Source organism: Lynx canadensis, chromosome D4, assembly GCF_007474595.2.
Source record: "Lynx canadensis isolate LIC74 chromosome D4, mLynCan4.pri.v2, whole genome shotgun sequence".
In the NCBI taxonomy this organism is placed as follows: Eukaryota; Metazoa; Chordata; class Mammalia; order Carnivora; family Felidae; genus Lynx; species Lynx canadensis.
In genome coordinates, this window is record NC_044315.2 from 92,996,763 (window position 1) to 93,015,497 (window position 18,735).

General features: G+C 65.4%; 2 protein-coding genes and 2 non-coding genes across 7 annotated transcripts; 1 reads left to right on the forward strand and 3 right to left on the reverse strand.

Moving 5' to 3' along the window:
* Positions 1-278: 278 nt before the first annotated feature.
* On the forward strand, positions 279-8,565 carry DIPK1B (divergent protein kinase domain 1B). Of its 4 annotated transcripts, none has more exons than XM_030293408.1 (5): positions 279-386; positions 3,640-3,774; positions 6,495-6,602; positions 6,717-6,893; positions 7,395-8,565. In XM_030293408.1, the coding sequence occupies exons 1-5, from the start codon at positions 324-326 to the stop codon at positions 8,202-8,204; spliced, it is 1,293 nt and encodes a 430-aa protein (XP_030149268.1). In that variant the 5' UTR covers positions 279-323; the 3' UTR covers positions 8,205-8,565. The 4 variants fall into 4 exon arrangements, with proteins under 4 accessions (XP_030149268.1, XP_030149267.1, XP_030149270.1 ...); XM_030293407.1 differs by lacking the exon at positions 279-386 and adding an exon at positions 1,946-2,101; XM_030293410.1 differs by lacking the exon at positions 279-386 and adding an exon at positions 1,946-2,101 and having other exon boundaries at positions 7,551-8,565.
* A 914-nt stretch (positions 8,566-9,479) lies between these two features.
* LOC115499160 lies at positions 9,480-14,076 on the reverse strand. The gene is made up of 7 exons (XM_030292873.1): positions 13,932-14,076; positions 13,345-13,484; positions 12,997-13,083; positions 12,160-12,317; positions 11,728-11,817; positions 10,935-11,027; positions 9,480-10,194 (listed from the first exon to the last, which is right to left on the reverse strand). The coding sequence occupies exons 1-7, from the start codon at positions 14,074-14,076 to the stop codon at positions 10,122-10,124; spliced, it is 786 nt and encodes a 261-aa protein (XP_030148733.1). The 3' UTR covers positions 9,480-10,121.
* Positions 10,741-10,874, reverse strand: LOC115500201. Its single transcript, XR_003964446.1, has one exon. It is a non-coding gene; the product is annotated as a small nucleolar RNA SNORA43 (small nucleolar RNA).
* On the reverse strand, positions 11,894-12,027 carry LOC115500203. The gene has a single exon (XR_003964448.1). It is a non-coding gene; the product is annotated as a small nucleolar RNA SNORA17 (small nucleolar RNA).
* Positions 14,077-18,735: the final 4,659 nt, after the last annotated feature.

Genomic DNA, 18,735 nt, shown 5'->3' on the forward strand with positions numbered 1-18,735 from the left:
GCCGCTCCTCCCGCGCCCCCTCCCCTCCCCGCCGCTCCCCGGCGCTCCTCCCCTCCTCCCCCCGCCCGCGTCTCTCTCCCGGCGCCCCTCCCCTCCTCCTCCCGCGCCCCCGCCCCCGCCCCTCGCCCGCGCCCGCGCCCGCGCTCGCGGCCCCGCCCGGGCCGACCGGCGGAGTGCGCCCTCGCGTGGACGTGGACGCGGACGCTGGGCGCGGGGCGCGGGAGCGGGCGCGCGGGGAGGCGGCGGCGGAGGGCGGCCGTTGCGGGCCGGCCCGCGGGGCTGAGGCCGAGCCGAGCCGGGCCCGCGCCCGCGGGGGGCCCACCATGCGGCGGCTGCGGCGCCTGGCGCACCTGGCGCTCTTCTGCCCCTTCTCCAAGGGCCTGCAGGTAGGCGCCCCCCCCACCTCCCCCACCCCGGCCTCCTAGGCCGGGAGGGCCTGGGGTCGGGACGTCGCGGGCCGGCGGGGGCTGCGGGGTGGCCGCCCCGGCCCGCGGGGCCGCAGAAGCCCCTCCCCCACGGGCGGGACCCCTCCCCCACCCCCCTTCCCAGAGGCCCGGAAACCGCGCCGCGTCCGCGCCGGCCCCTCGCTTGGAAGAGGTGAGGTTGGTTTTCCTGTTGTGGAAAACTTGGGACCCGCAGAAACGCCGTCAGAAGGACATAGCCTCCCCGTGGGTCGTCTCCCAGCCGGCCCGACCTCAGGGGTGTGCCCTGACCCCACCATGACCTTGGACGAGTCTCCGTCCCCGCCAGGGGGCCGCTGTCTGCAGGGGAAGTGCAGGGTGCCTTGGGAACCACAGTGGGAAGCCTGTCACCGCTGCTTCGGGTGGCCGGGGCCAGGCCCACCCCGAGACCGAAATGCACCTGCCCTCCGCAGCCCTGTTCGGAGCAGCCCACACCTCCCTGGCCTCTGCAGGCCGCCTGGGGCAAGAGGGTCCCTGCCGTGGTGCGCCCTTGGCCCCGGCCGGGCTGTCCTCCCGTCCCCTCCGGGAGGAAGCCTGGGAGTCAGGAAACATTCGGGTTTTGTGTCCGTGGGGGACGCCCTCCCTGCCCACCTGGGCCTCAGGGTGCATCCCGGTCTCCACCCAGCCCTGGGCAAGATGGGAGCGGAGGGGTCTGAGGGCGCACCCCCAGGCCTGGGAAGTGGGGTGTGCCCTCCCCGCCCCCCCTCATCCTGAGGGAGGGGCCTTGACCAGGTTGCTGCAGAGGAGGCCCAGAGCTTGACCTAGGTACTGGGACGGTCCGGTTCCCAGGGGTTGGAGCCAGCCCCGCCCACCTGCTATTAAGGGGCCACATTCAGAGCCTCAGTCTCCCTGTCCGTGAAACATCCTTCTGGGCTAGAGGGAAGGGTTGGTGGCATGGTGCGCGTGGGGTGCTGGTGCATGGGTGACGTGGCTGTTACTGACCCCTGAGTGATTCTCCTTACTCCCCAAGTGGCTTGATTAGGAACTGAGGCCAGGTGGGATCGGGGAGCTGCATGGGACTCGCCCGAGAGTAAGCCTGTCCTGCCCCAGGGGCTCACTCACTGGTGGGAGACGGGACGCTTGGAGGGCAGGCACGGCTCCTAGAGGAAGGACCCATGTAACCCATCCAGGACCCAGAGCGTGGGGACCGCATACTGGGAGAGCGTGGAGGGAGTCTGGCAGGGCCGAGGTGCTATCTGTGCTGGGCCCTGCAGGCAGGCGCCTGGGTCCGCCCCAGGTCCCCCCCAGGCCCAGCGCTGCTCGGGCCTGCCCTCCTCCTACCCATCAACCTCTGACCCCTGCCGCCAGCCTTCAGGGCCCTCTGGGAGCTGAATGCCCACCCAAGGCCCCGCTCCCGCCACCTCGCGGCATTGTGCGCCGCCGGCCGGAAGTCTTCTGACCTTGTCCTGCCACAGCGACACCCCCCCAGCTCCCGGGCCCCCCATCCACTGTTTCTCTGCTTTCCTGTTTTTCATTTTGAACAAATGTGACGGAAGCAGATGTGGTGGCAGGGACAAGGAGGGCTGAGGCCCACGCCTTCCTGTTCTTCCCTGGTCCTTGTGGCCCCTCAGCGGCCCCTGGAGCTCCCCGGGGCCCTCCTGCCGCAGCCCCTCCCAGGGCGGGAGCCAGGGAATCTGGAGGTGAGGCCCCCACCCTGTCCTCACTGGAGAGCCGGTGGCCCTGTCTCTCAGCGCCAGCCCCAGCCTTCAGCTAGCCGGGACCCCGGGCTACGGGGACTGGAGCCGCCGCCCTGGGGCACGTAGTGTGGCTGGAGGGAGGTGGGGGGGCACGGGGACCTGAAGCTCTGGGCCCTCCTGCTCTCCTGGCCCCCCGGGTCCCAGCCCTTTCCTCTGGGGTTCACCCCCCCCCCCGACTGAGACATTGGTAACCCCATCCCCTCAGTTGGCTGCTCTAGGACGGCCGTCTGGGAGGCCTGTGATCTGCCAGGGCGGGGGGTGGGGCTGGGAGGTGGTGTCCCTGGAACCCAGGGGTTTGGGAGCTGGGCGGGACACCGAACCCTCAGCCCACCTGCTTGTGCACGGGTCTGGGGCCCTCACGTCCTGCGATTCTGCTCATCAGCTGGGGAAACCTGGCAGAGGGGGCTGAACCCCCACAGAAGCTGTCCCCCGCCCACCCCGGACATCTGGGACAGGGCGTCTGGCAGTGGGGACAGGGGCTATTTATCTTATTTATTGTTTACTGTGGGAAAATACACACCATGTGAAGTTTAGCATCTTAACCATTTTTGAGGGCACAGTTCAGGGGCGGCAGGCACATTCACGCGGTCGTGCAGCCGTCCCCCCCGTCTGTCCCCAGAACGTGTTCATCTTCCCAGACTGGACTCTGCCCCGTTATACACAGACCCTCCCCTCCCCGCCACGCCTGTGGATCCGACTTCTCCAGGGCCTCCTGTGAGTGGATCCTACAGGACTTGTCCTTCTGTGACAGGCTCATCTGAGGACAGTGATCTCAAGGTTCATCCGCGTTGTAGCCTGTGTTGGGACTCCCTGCCTTTTAAAGAGCGGATGACGTTCCACGGTGTGGACGGACCCTGTTTTGTTTCCCCCCTCACCGGTCGGTCGACCCTTGGGTTGTGTCTCTCTTTGGCCCTCAGAACAATGCTGCCGTTCTCGTGGGTGTGCGAGGTCGTGTCCCTTCCAGGCTCCCCGGGTGGGGGCTGCTGAGACCCTGCCCCCTGTGCCAGCGCCCCCCGGCCCCGTCCCCCGTGCTGGCCCTGGCCCAGCTGGAACTGCCCACCGGTCAGAGGACAGGGTGCACGGTGGTGATTTTCCACCCCGACCTTGTGCAGAGGTTACAACGTCGTCATGAAATGAGGGCAAGATGGGAGAGAATTTGTCAAAAAAGGTCTTTATTCGTCAAAGTAGACTTGCCTACTCTGTGTGTCCCTTCGGTTTGAAACTTATTTTTGCCTGCCTGCGTGATTTAAAAGCCTGGGAGCACCGGGCAGCGGCCCCCAGCCCGGAGTGGGTGCACCGAGGGCGGAGGGAGACTGGGAGGAGAGACGTAGGGAGTGCCCCTGGGTGGTGGGCAGCTTTGGAAGCCCGAGCCGGGCAGGGGGCTGGCCCCGGGGGTGGGGGGTGGGGTAGGCCGGGAAGGCCGGGGTCAGTGGGGGGGAGGTAAACGCACCCCGAATGTGGCGCTTCCTCTCTCCCCCCAGGGCCGGCTCCCGGGCCTCCGGGTCAAGTACGTCTTCCTGCTGTGGCTGGGCATCTTTGTGGGCAGCTGGCTGGTGTATGTGCACTACTCGACCTACGCGGAGCTCTGCCGCGGGCACGTCTGCCAGGTGGTCATCGTAAGTGTCGCCTCGTGGGCTGGCACGGGGCCGGGGGCGGCATGCCCTGGACCCTCAAGACGCCAGCAGGGTGGACTTTCAGGTGGGCCCGGGAGCGCCGTGCAGAGCCGTCTCTGGCCGGCTGCGGAAGAGACGGGGTGGCGGGGAGGGGGGGACCGTGGGGACGCCACTGCAGGTGTGCAGGACGGCATGGGCTGGCGGCTGGGCGTGTTCACAGAGGTCTGGGGGGAGGAGGACTTTCAGCAGGGAGACTGGCATGGGCAGATGTGGGTGGCCTCGAGGGCCCCTTGCTAAAGGAGGCCGTGAGGCATGGTCCTCAGAGCCTCCCGTGGTGGGGGGGGGGGGCGGTCACTGCCTGTGGCCTCAGGGAAGGTGACGTGTGTGAGCCACTCATGAGCGTGTATGTTTGTGGATGTGCGTGGGAAGGGAGGGGCGTGACGAGCTTGCGTGTGCTCATACACGTGAAGGCACGCGGACTCGTGTGTGCACGCCTAGCTCACGCCCAGCTTCTGTGGACACTCGGTGACTCGGGCGGGAGGTAGGGGCCGCGCCAGCCCACGGGGCGGCGACAAGCCCCAGGCTCTTCTGACCCCCCTCGGCGCCCTGCCTGGCCTTCTCCCGGGCAGTCTGGAGCCCCTGGCGAGCGGGTGGCCAGGGTACTGCCGCCCCCTCGATGGGCCTGCAGGACCCACCCTGGAGCATCAGGAACTCGGGGCTCTGCACCTGCCCCACCGCAGCCGGGCAGCCTGGAAGATGAAGGGGGCCTTGTCTCCGGAGGGGGGTGCTGTGTGGGGCTGAAGCTGGCCACGGGAGGGCTCAGCCAGGCCAGCTCTGGCCCAGAGCCCCCAGGGGCCCCAACTGGGAAGGTCCAGACGTGGCAGTGGGGAGGGAGTGGGGGGTCCGGAGGTGGGAGAACCCATGTGATGGGGTTTTCAAGAGTGTTGGTTAAGCACCTCCTCAGGACAGGCCAGCACCGGGCCCCGAGGACACGGTGTCCACACTGGGGGAACGGCTTTCCCATTTCCTGCCTGTTCTCGGTGGCGTCCAGGAGCCAGACCTGAGCTGGGCGCCAGACACAGGGCTCTGCCCTCACGGTCCAGGGGGTCTGGGGACACACAAGGGCAGATGGGGCGGGGTTGGGGGGGGAGGCTCTGGGTGGGGAGAGGCCCTGCGGTGTGGACAGCTCGGTGGGGCTGGGGAGGGCCAGGATGGGCCCGGGGAGCCAGGTGCAGGGCAGGCGACCTGGGGCCCTGGGAGGCCTGTGGTGAGGGTTGTGGAGGGCTGTGGGGGGATGCAGGGTGGCTGGGGTGAGGGTGGTGGTGGGTGGGGCAGGGAGATGGGGCAGGAGGTGAGGGCTGGGGATCTGGCCTAGGGGTGCAGGGAGCAGCCAACTAGAGGGTCAGCTGGTGTTTCTGAGCCTGAGGGTCCGCTGGGGGAACAGCAGGGGACTGCCTCTCTCCCAACAAGGGGGACTGTAGCTCCTCCCTCCCCCCACCCGCCCCAGGGTCTCTCGGCTGCTGAGCGCCTGGCCCTCAGTCCATGAGGACGTGTCTGCCTCGTGGGGGTATCTTCTGTCTCGCACAGGCCCCACAGCGTGTGCACGACCACGCGGCAGGGCCACGGGCAGGAGTTCGGGTCAGGTTCTCCGCGGCCTCTGGCTGTCTGGTGGGTACTAGCCTTGAGCCCCTGCCGCGGCCCGCGTGCAGGTGGGAAGCAGGCTGGGAGGCGAGGCCACACGCTGCCCCCTCAGCCTCTGTGGGAGCCCCTCCCCGGGCCCAGAGGGCAGTGCGCCCCGGCCCACCCACCTCCAAGGCCCTGCAGTTCTGTGGGGTTCTGGGGGGTCACACCCCTCGTGGCGCAGGGCGTCCCTACGAGGCGGGCGAATGGGATTTTCTTTTCTTTTGCCATCTCGATGACGGCATCGTTTGCGTGGCGCTGCGGCACGGACCCTCCTTCCCGGCTCCCGGAGCCGAGCCACAGCCTCTGGGTTTTGTCCCCGGGCCTGCCCGCCCTCCCCCCCCATCCCCCCGCACTTTGGGCGCCTCGCTCTCCTTCCTCCAAGCCCGGCTCGGCAAGGGCCTGGGCTCCATGGCAACGGTGATGCACTTCCAGGAACGCACCCCACAAGCTCTGGTGCTCCAGATGGCCGCACCTCCCGCCTGGGGGGGGGGGGGGGAAGGGCCGCACTCCGTCACCGCCAAGCTTTCCCACCCTCCTCAGGGTCAGCCCAGACCCCCGGGGTTCAGGGGGCCGCAAAGGAGGGGGCCCAACGTGGTTATCGCCGCAAGCGGCTGGCTGGCTGTGGGTCTGGCTAAGCCCCGGATGACGGGCACGAGGAGGGGCCGCGCCAGTGCCCCCAGCTGGCCCCCAGGCTCCCTCTACGCCACCCTCGGGGCAGAGGCGGGGCCCACGCCAGGCAGCAGCAGACTCCCAGACCTGGCAGGTGGGGGGCAGCTCTCAGGCCGCGGTGAGCAGAGGCCCTTGCCAGCTGCTCTGGGCGGTGCCTTGGCCCTCCGCTGAGCCTCAGGTGTGGCCGGAGGCTGCAGTGGTGGCGGTGCCCTCCCAGGGGGGGTGTGGCTTGAGAACCAGGGGGCACCTGGCAGGTGTGGTGGGGCCTCGAGCTGCCCACCCGGGGTGCCCCATGTGGATGATGGGGTGAAGACTCGGCCTGGGGAGGGGCCCCACCTCCTCAGGCCGCTCCCTGGTGTCCCCACCCGCAGTGTGACCAGTACCGCAAGGGCATCATCTCCGGCTCCATCTGCCAGGACTTGTGCAACTTGCACAAGGTGGAGTGGAGGGCCTGCCTCTCCTCCGTTCCCGGCCGGCAGGTAAGCCCGGCGGGGCGGCAGTGTTGGGTGTGGGGCCAGGCCCTCCGCTCTCTGTCATCCCCCCCCCCCGCCCCCACCGACGTCTGCACAGAGGGCTCCTGTGGCCCCACCCAGGTATACAGCGGGCTGTGGCAGGGCAAGGAGGTGACCATCAAGTGCGGCGTCGAGGAGGGCCTCAACTCCAAGGCCAGGTCGGACGCGGCCCCCCGGCAGGAGCTGGTACTGTTTGACAAGCCCACACGGGGCACCTCGATTAAGGAGTTCCGAGAGATGACCCTCAGCTTTCTCAAGGTCAGCTGGCTCCTGCGAGTTGGGTGTGGAGTTGACCCCAGGAATGTGTGCACAGGGCAGGAGGCAGGCTGGGTCGGGGCCGTACCCACCGGACAGGGGGCTGGCTAACCTCGGCTGCAAGCAGACGCTTGCTCAGGGGGCCATCCCTGGGTGCAGAGGACCCGTTCCCTGGCCCGGGGCATCTGTGGGGGGAGCAGGGAGCTGTGTGTGCATGGGAGGTGGGGGTGGGTGGGAGCAGATGCGAAGTCGCGGGCCCAGCACACCTCTCACCTCTGTGCTGAGGTGCCCACTCCCAAGCTCCCTGAGCACCAGTGGAGACCAGAAAGCCCCAGGAACGGCTCCTGGAGAAACAAAGGTGTGCCAGTGGCCAGGGAGGGCTCCCAGGGTCTGAACCAAGTAGGTCAAGGCTGGCATCCTGCCAGCTTAGAAACCCACCATGAGGTCAAGCCCGCGGGGCCCTGAAATGACTCGGTTTCCCTCTCCCTCGGTCTCCGATGTCAGGCGAACCTGGGGGACCTGCCGTCCCTGCCGGCGCTGGTCGGGCGGGTCCTGCTCATGGCGGACTTCAACAAGGACAGCAGGGTGTCCCTGGCGGAGGCCAAGTCGGTGTGGGCCCTGCTGCAGCGGAACGAGTTTCTGCTGCTGCTGTCCCTGCAGGAGGACCACGCCTCCAGGCTGCTGGGCTCCTGTGGGGACCTCTACGTCACCGAGGGCGTCCCACACGGCTCCTGGCACGGGGCCGCTCTCCCACCCCTCCTGCGCCCGCTGCTGCCCTCCGCCCTGCACACGGCCCTCCAGCAGTGGCTGGGGCCCGCGTGGCCCTGGAGGGCCAAGATCGCCATCGGGCTCCTGGAGTTCGTGGAGGAGCTTTTCCACGGGGCCTACGGGACCTTCTACATGTGCGAGACCACGCTGGCCAACGTGGGCTACACGGCCAAGTACGACTTCAAGATGGCGGACCTGCAGCAGGTGGCGCCCGAGGCCGCCGTGCGCCGCTTCCTGCGGGGCCGCCACTGCGAGCACAGCGCGGACTGCACGTACGGCCGGGACTGCAGGGCCCCCTGCGACAAGCTCATGCGCCAGTGCAAGGGCGACCTCATCCAGCCCAACCTGGCCAAGGTGTGCGAGCTGCTGCGGGACTACCTGCTGCCCGGCGCCCCCGCCGACCTGCGCGAGGAGCTGGGCAAGCAGCTGCGCACCTGCACCACGCTGAGCGGGCTGGCCAGCCAGGTGGAGGCGCACCACTCCCTGGTGCTGAGCCACCTCAAGACCCTGCTCTGGAAGAAGATCTCCAACACCAAGTACTCCTGAGGGGCGCCGCCCTCCCGCTCACCAGGGGGCGCCCGGGGCCCTGGCGAGCCACTCCTCCCTCTTCGCCCTGCGGAGGCGGCCAGGGCCAGGACCGAGGCGGGGTGGGGGCCTGGCCAGGCGGCCGCTCTGCACAGAAGCCCGGGGAAGTGGTGCGGAGCCCTTCCCCCACCCCCCGCCTTCCCAGCTCTCCAGACCCCACGACCAGACAGAGGGGCTGTCGAGCTGGACCAGGAGACTGGGGTGGGGGCGGGGGAGCAGGACGGGAGCACCCGGAGCCTGACCACCAGGGGCTGAAGGACACTCCCAAGGTTTTGTTACCTTTAAGGACTCGTGATGTAAATAAACAGCTTTTCTGGGAGTGCCCCGGAGTCCCTTACCCTGGACCCTAGACCGGCCGTCGGCCACCTGGGCTCAGAGGTAGGGGCTGCGGACGGAAGATGCGTGGCCCCCAGGGTCTAGCTGTGGAAAAAGGCCTCAGCAGGCATTGCACTGGGGTCTCCTAGAGCCCAGCCACATGGGGGGGGGGTGGGGCAGGAGGAGTGGGGATGGGACCGAGACCGCTAAGGTTATGGCACAATGGCAACGGTGCTCTGGGAGGAAGCGTGGAGCCCAGCTCTGCACGGTTACTGGCAAGCAGCCCATTTTCTGGTTCCAGACCACCCCTCCTGCGGTGCCGGGCTCACAGAACACAATGGAGGAATTTGGTGGATTTCAGTGAACCCCAACGTGGAAAACCCACTATCTGGGAGAGTCCAGCATTTTCCCTGCCCCTCCCCAAAGAGAAGCTGCAGGAGCCTGGCACCACTCCCCACCCCCCGGGGTCCCCACTGTTGAGGAGCCCAGGCCTGTGCAAGGAACTGAGAATCTGCAGGCTGCGACCTGCCCCACACAAGGGGCAGGAACCAGCCCCAGGGTGCGAGCAGGTGGCTCCCTCTCTCGTCCTGGGGTCATGGCTTCAAGACCTCTACACAGTAATCGGGGACTGACTTGGCGAGCTGGGGTAAGCGCACCTCCCTGCCCCAGATCACTGGGGACAACTCCAGAGGCCGTGGGCTTTTGCAGGCCGAACTCCAAGGGGTTATTTAAAACCCTGCCTGGGAAGTGACTCAGGAACTTGGGGCGGACACCCCAGCCCACGCCCTTCTCTAAATGTCACCCGGTCAAACCACCGGGTGGCAGCTCAGCAGAGCAAAGCCGCCCCACCCCCATACCCACCGGTGCGTGCGCCCGCCCGCGCCACGGGGCTTCCGCTAATCAAACTGAGGAGAAGCCAAGTCAAGACGGCTTGTTCAAGACCGATTTAGTCTCGAGTTTTGCCAACAGAGAAACAGTTTTATTGAAAAATAAAAGCACTAAATCCTTCGGCTTACTTCACCACCGTTTGCCTAAACCTGTTCCCGACTCCAGCCGTCCTCCCGTGTTTTCAGCGTTAGTTCTCAACACCCGTTCCACCTTACGGTGAAATCACCTCTCCCCGTCCGGACTTTTCTCCCTTGTGTGCAGGGGAAATAGTCCACACGCGGCACAAGCAGCAGTTTAGAATCACGGACTCCGGGCAGTTCGAAACCTCTGCTCCCCGCGGGATGCAGCGGCCGGGGAGGAAGAATGAGGACCCGAGACACCCGCGCAGGGCGGCCTCCGAGCGGGGGCTCCTCTGAAAGCAGAGGCGAGGCTGCTCTGCCAACAATCACTGCATCAAAAGTGGAGGCCCTGGCCCCCCGATGTATCTTGACCCCTTGTCTATGCTCTCAATCGCGTCTACTTTTCTTGGATTTTTGGAGTCAGAGGGGGCTCAATGAACAGTTCAACACTCCGTCTCGCCCCGCAGACCCACGCCACAGGACTGCTTTCCAACACGCCAACACTCTGCACAAGCGTTTCAGAAAGCAATGCAAAATACCTTGCTACTTCTTGGCTTTATATCAGGGAGTGTCTCACCTTGAGCGGACGGCCTGGATCGCGCCTGGCTGGGCCGGCTGGGCTCTCCACCTGAAAACAAGGCAGGACAGCCCTCGTCACAACCGCTACCCGAGTGCGGTTTACCCAGACCGCCCCCCTCCACTCGCCAGTGCGCTGGAGGGTCACATATAGGGTTCTAGGTGGCACTGCGGCATCTCCTTGGCAGGACAAAGCCAGGTGTGGCCCTCTGGTGTTCCCCCACCCACCCTCCGGGCCCACCTCCTGCTCTGCTGTCTCAAAGGTCCTTAGAGCAGGGTGTGGGGGGCGCAGGGCTTAGAAGCCCCAGCCACTCGTAGCAGCCAGAGTGCAAAACACACTCGCCCTAAGACCTCCAGAAAGCCCTCCCCAGACAGACCTACAGAACGATCGTTTCCAAGAGAGAGACCCTCTCCTGGTCAGTCCCAGCGGGCCAAAGGCCGGCCACACGCTCGCCTCCATGCACCCCCCCATGACGAGGGTCATCTTACACACGAGAACCCGAAGAGCAAAGCGGCTGGTGCCCTGCTCGGCGTTCCCGCTAGAAGCCAGGAGGCAGGTCTACCTGCGGCGCGTAAGCAGCGCCCGCGGCAGCTGGCAGGCATGTTCGGCTACAAACCATTCTTAGTGCCCACGGTTCTGAGCACTGAGCGTAGAAATAGCCGCTTCCTCTTTGCCCCAACGTCACAGGTGCAGCAGAGCAGCTGTGTCTGTGGTGCCGGGACGCCCGGCATCTGAGGGGCACAGCCACCCCCCCCCCGACCCCCAGCGAGGAGGCGGGGGGGGTAACACCTCACCTGCTGGGGCCAGCGTCTCCTCTCCACCTCGGTCTGGACGGTGACGGTGTTATTCTGGCCCACGTTCACAGGCTGGCAGTCCCCTTCCTTCCTGGATTAAGGAACAAATACCCTGACCCCCAAAAATCACCGTGTAAAGTTGGCCGCCATTATTACCGTTACCAAATGAGACACCAGCCTCTACTTCTGCGGGATTGTGACAGCCGTCTGGCGAGGCGCGTGGCACGGAGGCGCTTTCGAGCGGTCTCTCGTCCTGCCTGTCACTTGTGTTTACAACCCCGGCTACTACGGACGAGGTGATCCTTTTTAACTTTTCTGCGGTCACCTTTAGGAGCCCCAACGGGCAGCCCGCACTGGCGCCTTAGTGCCCGATGTAGCCGGGGGACCGCAGTGCAGCCGGAGGGCCTTCCTTCCTGAGGGGTTGCTGCCCACCCCCCCCCCCCCCCGAAAGCTACTAACCAACGGACCAGAAAGCCACAAACCAGGGAACGGGACAGGAAACAGTGCCCCGCAATTCTTAAAACCGGAGAAAGCCAGGATGGCCGGCCTGTGCCACGGTCTCCGCATTGTCAAAACCCTGCAACTTGACCGCTCACGCAGCGCATCCAACTTGCTTCAAGAGACAGAGCACGCTAACGCTCTGACCCAGAGTCATTTGAAGCAGGTTAGACGGTTAGGGGCCGGTGCTCGGTCTCCCCCAAAGGAAATTTCAGGTGCCTTCGTTCTTTTCATCCCCTGGGACGGGGAACCCTCAGCCCTTCAGCAGGTCAGCCTACCTGAAATCCACTCACCTCTTCTGCTCATCCCTGCTTGTCAGCGACCCACTCCTACCTCCTGCTGTCAAAGGCCGGACCGCCTCACCATCCGAGGACACCCAAGAGCTGCGACACAACGGAAGGGCTTTCACGTGAGGCTCCAGGGTGCCAGGAAGCACATCTACAATCTAGCTCCCTGTCCGCTGTCAGGCTATTTATCATCCAGACGTTCTGCAGCCGGAACGCTGGGCGTAGACAAGCCTCCCTTCTCTCTGCCGCCGAATGACACAAATGTGACACAAACGCAGCCACACCTGCAACGCCTCTGGGGGCAGTGAGCTCGGTGCCGGGAACACCAGCAACCCAAGGGTTATTCCCCTGACCGCCTGGATGGTGGACTGGCCCCCGTTCAGAAAACCACGTCACACGTCGGGGCGGATTTGTTCCAGCGCCTCCGTGTCGACTCACCTGAGACCCCAGGACGCTCTCCCAGGTGCTCGGTCTCTAGCAAACTCCCTACAGAAAAAAGAAAGCGGCCCTTTGTAAAACTCCGGCAAACCCACAAGGAGCCACTTCTCGTGGGCTGTTCTGCTTGCATTCGGCGTCCAGAGACCCTGCCACCAGGCCTACGCGTGGCCAGGAACCCCCAAAACCCATTTACCGTCCCCCTCCCCGGTCCCCGCCTAACTCGAGTGCGGAAAACTAAGGTCACTGGCTGGCCGCGTATGGAGCCCGGGACCAGGTCTAGGAATGCCTGTCCCCACCGGGCCCCCGGCTAAGCAGCGGCATTCACACCACCGCGCTTCGGAAGCCGCCTTTCGGCCACACCCGACCAGGGAACGAGGGGCAGCCGACCCGCTTTTTAAAGCAAAAACAACGCGTGGCCAGAGGCGGGAGGCCACTTCCTCCGGGTCTCAACCCGCGACGGAGGGCGGCGGGCGCTCAGCGCTCGGCAAGGTCTGGACCCGCCCGCCGCCTGGCCCGGGACCCGCCGTCCCTCCCGCGGCCGGCCCGGCAACGGGGGCGCACGGCCGCAGCTCGGGTCACGGCTGGCGAGGCCCTGGCGGGGCGGCGGGCGCCCGGGGCTCCGGGAACCAGGCCGCGCTCACCACGCGGAGACGCCGCCACCGCCCGGAAAGGACGCGCGCACGCGCGGTGCGCCTTTTATAGCGCGTACGGCGGCCCGCGAGGGCCAAACCGCGCCGTCCCCGGCACGCCGCCGCAGCGCCCCCTAGCGGAGTCTCCCGGCCTCTGTTGTCTCCTGTCGCTCCCCGGGAGCCGTCCCCAGAGACAGCCAGGCCCCACCGGCTGGAGCTCCCACTCTCTGCCGGCGCCCCCGGCTCGGTCCGCTGCGGGCGGCAGCCCCGGGTCCTCCTCCTGGAGAGTGCGAGCCTGCGAAACGGAGATCCGGTGACCTACGTCCCGTGGGGGGCAGGACTGCAGGAATCGATCTGTGCAAAGCACCTGTCCCGCACCCCGAGAGCGGCCCCGAACCTGGGGCCTCCTCTCTGCGAGGCTAGGCTGAGCCGCTGCCGGGCGGCGTGGCGGGGGGGCCCTCAGGTGGATCCCCTGCGGGGAGCGCCGCCTTCACCCCGTTGGCGGGGGTCTCCTGGGCGAGGCCTCTCGCCGAGCGGGGCGGGGCCGCTAGGGCACCAGGCAGCGCCCCTCTGCTTCCTCCTGCACCTGGAAGCTTCTGGGGTCGGGTCGGGAAGGACCCTCCAGGGATTCATTAGCCTCCTGGTGCTTCTCCCCAGCTAACAAGTTCCCGCTAACTGGGGCCGATGGGGCGTGGCCTGTGGAGCCGGGGTCAAGTCAGGGTAAGTTACTGCTGAGGACTGAGGACAGATCCACGAAGAATGCTACCGTGCCCTGGGGGCAGAGTGGGGAGTCCCAGGGTGCCCCCAGACCTGGCCCGCCCCAGGCATGTCCATTTTTGCCGCAAGATCGGTTTGGCTGTGAGCACTCTGGGCAGCTCTGGGCAGCTCTGGGCTGCTTTGGGGAAGAAAGTACACCCTCCCCGCTCCCCATTTACCTAACAGCCTGCGGGAGGCTCCGTCCCAGCCCAGCGGGAGGGACCAGCCAACTCTAGCTGGAGGCCTAACTCTGAGGAAAAGAGGAGTTTCTTATGCTCTGGCCACTCGGATCCAGTGCTCCAGCACCCCGGCCCTGTGCCCAGCCGTCACACTCCGGTCTTCGAAGCAGCAGGCCACGCTGTTGACCTGGCTGACCGTGGCACTGACAGTGAGCCAGCTGCCCGTTTCCCTTTTTGTCCCACTGGGACCGGATGGAGCCCAGGTGGTGGCAGGGTGCCACCTTCTCAAACAGCATCTGGGGATCAGGAGGAGTGCCAGCAGGCCCTGCCACATCCCAGAGCTTGGCACCCATGGTCCCCCCAGTTCCAGGGAGGGTCCCTGCTCAGAGCTTGAGCTCAGGAAACTGAAGACATACCTCAAGAGTAGGGGAAGCCCTGGGTTTGTTCCTGCCCACCGAGAACACCCCACACGGGATGACCGGGACCCCACACCGGCCGAAAGGGAAGCGGCATGTCACTTCCTCCGAGCACCAGAAGGCAGCTCCTACCGCCCGCCTGGAGGGGGCAGGGCCATCCTTGCACCCCCCTCCCCACCAGTCCCTGCTCAGCGGCACACAGTCCAGTGGCAGCTGCACCGAGGGCTGCGTTTCTGTCTCCCGTGTAGTCAGGTTCACATCAACTGCCTGATCGGTGCTGTGGCCTGAGAGCCTCTTGGGCAGATGCGAGGAAGGCGAGCCGTGGAGCCCCCTCTGTCCCCAAACGGGCCAGATCCCGTCCAGCTTTATATCTGTTTTGCCTTCTGGAACGGTCACAGCCCATCCGAGCGGATGCATGGCGAGTGTCCTGTCCACAGTCGGAGGATAACCGAGGCCCCAGGGTTAACAACCTTGCCCAGGCCGCATGGTTCGCAACGGTGGGGCCGGGACTGGGACCACGGAATGGCGGGTCTGGGCCGCCGATGCCAGAAGGAGGCTCCCCTGCGTCCCCTTATCCAGCTCAGGTGCTCGCTGCGTCCAGCAGCCTGGCTGGGAGGGGACCCCCGGCAGTGAGACTTCTCTTCACTCACTCCGGTCTCTGCAGCCCCAGGAAAAGGCTGGAGGGCCTTTGCTGGTGGAGCTGGCTTTGGGCTGGCAGGTCACATCCTGGACACAGACAGTGGGTCTTACAGGAGATGACCCCTAGGTCTCCCACTCCGCACGTAGAGACCTCACACCCACTCTACTGCTCCACTGATTTCTCTCCCCAACGTGGACCAGACCCAAGGGTCCCATCACTGTTCCCAATCCCTTATGTCCACCACTGCTGTGATGAACACCCCCAAAACGACACCTTTGAAAAACTGCGCCAGGGTTTCTCCGCTGGTCCTGGGACGAGCCCTGCTGGGGGAGGGTCCGCGCCTGCGGCCGTGGATGGGGGCTGGGCTCTGTGGTCCCAGAGAGGGGTGCCCGTCACACTTCTCGCTGGGGATCGGCTGGGGCCTCTGCTTCCTCACGTTGTCACCTGGGCTGGCGGTCCCCAGACCAGAAGCCTGCCCGTCTGAAGGTGACCACCGCTGCCTCCCTCGGGTCTCACTTACCCGAGTCCCACCCCGGGACGGCCCACATCTCTGAAGCCTCTCCCACGGGGGTCGCCTCCCCTTGGACTGGGACGCGTCTGGCCTCCATCCCGGGGAACACACTGGCTTTGGCGCATTATTTGGCCCAGGGGCCTGTGAACCGCTCTGGCCTGGGTCATGAGGGATGCTCCCCCCACTGTGGTGTGACCGACCAGTCTTCTGCATCTCCCGGTTTCTGATTGGGCCGCGGGAGGACCAGCCGTGTCCTCTCTGGCGTCAGGCTGTGGTGTCACGGCACAAACAGGGGTCTCCACCCCGAGACCATTGTCACCGAAGGGGCCTCTTTTTCCCACCTAATCTTTAATCCATTGTGATTTCAATATCAAAGGAGAAAAAGTCTATTTCAAACGACCACAAAGTACAAAAATGAATCTGTCTCGTCTGAAAAGTCGGTGCGGACCCAAAGGTATCTCTTGTGAGATTCCACTTGAAGGAAACCTCCAGAGTAGGTAACGGAACACAGAGAGAAAGCAGACTGGGGGTTCCCAGGGGCTGGAGGGGGCACGAATGGGGAGTGAGGGCTCTGGGTACACGGTGACCCTTGGGGATCGAGATATTCTGCAGCAAAATTCTGTGGCGCGGTTCACGGCGTTGTGAGCGTACCCAGTGCTCAGGAATTGCGCAATGTAAAAAAACCAAAAATTTTTATTGAAGATTAATGTGGATTAAAAAGAAACAACGAACAAATAAAGTAACAGCTAAAAAGAAGAGGAGAGAAAGGATAAGGGAGAAGAGGAAGAGACATTCTGGTGGGGGGTCATGGTCAGGGAATGGAACAACAATTAGAAATAGGAGAAACACCCCATGAGAGCCTTCAGGCCCTTGATTTGTGACTGGCATCCATGTGGGAGCAAGGGCGGGGGCAGGGGCGGGGAGAAGGGCAGTGGCAGGAACAGTGTTGGGAGCAGAAGCAGGACCCAGCTGACTCTGCTCAGGTGCCCGCTGTCCCCGCACGGGTCCCAGGTCACCTGCTGGCTCTCCGGCCCCTGCAGGAGTCGCCCCAGACGCCACCCCTGCCCGCAGAGACGCCGAGGACCCCGATGCCCTCGGGTCGGGCTCTGGAGCCGCACCGGCTTCCGCTCCTGCCCCGGACTCTTGAGAAGAAAACAGAGTGATGGTTGCAGCGGCTCCGAGGCCTCAGGGTGAGAGGAGGGAAGGTCCCCCCCCCCCCACCCAGCGATGGCCTCTCTAGGAGACTTTGCAGGCACACGATTCACCCCAGAGCCTCCCCGAGAAGCCGCGGCCAGGAACCCACACCAGGACCTCTGCCCCCCTGCAGGCCACAACCCGGGGCTCTCAGTCTCTGCTCCTGGCCCCACACCAGCCCGCGGGGGCTCCTCCCTGGGTGGCCCAGCACCGCCCGGGCCCCGTGAACACACATCTCCCACCCCAGCCTTCTCACCCTCGGGCTCTGGCTCCGGGGGCTCCGGGTCCTCATCCCACGAACCGTGAACCAGGACCCTGTCTGGGGGACAGGGTGGTGAAGGAGGCCTTCCCAGGCCATCTCCAGGCCCTGCTTCCCAAGACCTCCCTGCGGCCACTCTCTCCCTGGGTCCAGGGTGGCCCTGCTGGGCGACGGGGCACACGCACAACTCTGTAGGACAGGTGAATCGGGATTCCGACAGTCGCCTCCCGATTTCATCGGTTGATTTCTGTAAAGACAGTGACCCGCGGACGGCCCAGAAACATCACAGCCGTGCCCGGCCATCCTCAGTGTCCTTCCACCCTCTCCACCTGTGGCTCCCAGATTGGACACAGACCTGAGTGTGCACAGACCTGCACCCGGAGCACAGTGACATCCACCTACAGGACTCGGGATGAATATTGGGGACAAGAGGGCCACCCCAGCACACCCTGTCCCTCCCAACCAGCCTTGACCGAGTGTGAGCCTAACCCGCCCACCAGGCATCTGACCCCTTCATCAGCCTGCACCTGCTCAGGCGGGCCCTCCACACACGACCCCTTCTTCCACACAGACACACACAGACTCACAGACACACACACACACACACACACACACACACAAACACAGACACACACACACACACACACACGGGAGGGGACCTGGGGCCGCACAGGTCAGATCAGAGCGGTGTCGGGCTGGACTGGCTGTCTCGGGGTCTCCCTGTGTTACCTTTGGGTCCCTGCGAGCTAGAGACCTGAGGCGTCCTGTGCAGGACCTGACCCACTGTCTCCAGGGTCGGGAAGCGTCGCGGCCGCAGGCTCCCCCGAGCCGGCAGCCGCGGGACACGGGCACAAAACAGGAGAACATGTTCATCAGGCGAAGGTGTCCCAACGAATGAGCCCAGTCGGGCGCTGTCTCCAGAACGTGGGTGCCTGGTGACCCGGGTTGTGAGTTCAATTGGGCCCTGTGACCAGAGAGGTGAGGTCACATCCTGTGGCCCCCTTACCCGGCTTCCTCCTCCGACAAGAGCCCCTCCCAGGCTGCAAAGGAGTCCCCTCCACCCCATGCCCTGTCCCTACAGTGACACCAACACAGCCCAGACACGTCCCCGCGAGGCCTGGTGCAGCCGGTGCCGCGGCTTTGGGGCCACAGAGCTGGGTTCAGGCCTGGGTTTTCCTCCTGACTAGTGCTGAGACCCTGCATTGTGCCTCTCGGGGCCCCCGGTCACCCGTCTGCACAGTGGGGTCCTTGTGGCATCTACTTGTAGGGGCGCCATCAGGGAGCCACCTGTAGACACATCCCGTGCCTGCTATCCCGTGAGGCTCGTGGGCACACGTGGCCGTGGAAGGACGAGGAAGGGGTGGGCCTGGCACAGAACACAGGAGAGGGCCGAGTGGAGTCTCCTTGAGGTCATGGCCTCCTGCTCAGCCCAGACCCTGGTGTGTGCCGACCCCTAGGGCACCTGGACCCCAGCTGCCGGCCGGGATCGGGGACGGACACCAGAATGTGTCCCTGTGTCCTGTAGCTCTACACAACTCACCCTGTCCCTCCCAGTCACCCTTGACCTGGGGTGTGGACATGACCCTCCCATCAGCCTGCTCCTGCTCTGGGTGGCTTCCCCCCCACGTCCCATCCTTACACACACACACAGCCTCACACACACTCACAGACACAGGGAGGCTCGTGCGACTCACCAGTCGGATCAGGGCCGTGTCAGGCTAGACCAGCCAGTCCTGGGCCTCCCGGTGTCACCTTTGCGTCCCTCCGGGCACGTGACCAGAGGCTTCGGGGGTGAGACCGGACCCACCGTCTGCACGTGGGAAAAGGCTCTCCCTGTGGGCTTTCCTGAGACCACGGCCTCGAGATATCAGGACACAGCATGAGAACACGTTGCGCATTCGAAGGTCTCCCACCACGGGAGCTGAGTGGGGTGCTTCTCTAGAATGGGGGTGCCTATGATACACACGGGGGCATCTTGGGGATCCCCTGGCC

Coding starts and splice junctions, on each gene's coding strand:
- DIPK1B (XM_030293407.1), top strand. CDS start 1,961: ATGTGGTGGCAGGGACAAGGAGGGCTGAGGCCCACGCCTTCCTGTTCT. Junction 3,775..6,494: donor ACGTCTGCCAGGTGGTCATC/GTAAGTGTCGCC, acceptor CCCCACCCGCAG/TGTGACCAGTACCGCAAGGG. Junction 6,603..6,716: donor CCTCCGTTCCCGGCCGGCAG/GTAAGCCCGGCG, acceptor GGCCCCACCCAG/GTATACAGCGGGCTGTGGCA.
- LOC115499160 (XM_030292873.1), bottom strand. CDS start 14,076: ATGGGTGCCAAGCTCTGGGATGTGGCAGGGCCTGCTGGCACTCCTCCT. Junction 11,818..12,159: donor AGAGCGTCCTGGGGTCTCAG/GTGAGTCGACAC, acceptor GTTGTGTCGCAG/CTCTTGGGTGTCCTCGGATG. Junction 10,195..10,934: donor AGACGCTGGCCCCAGCAGGT/GAGGTGTTACCC, acceptor GCCTTGTTTTCA/GGTGGAGAGCCCAGCCGGCC.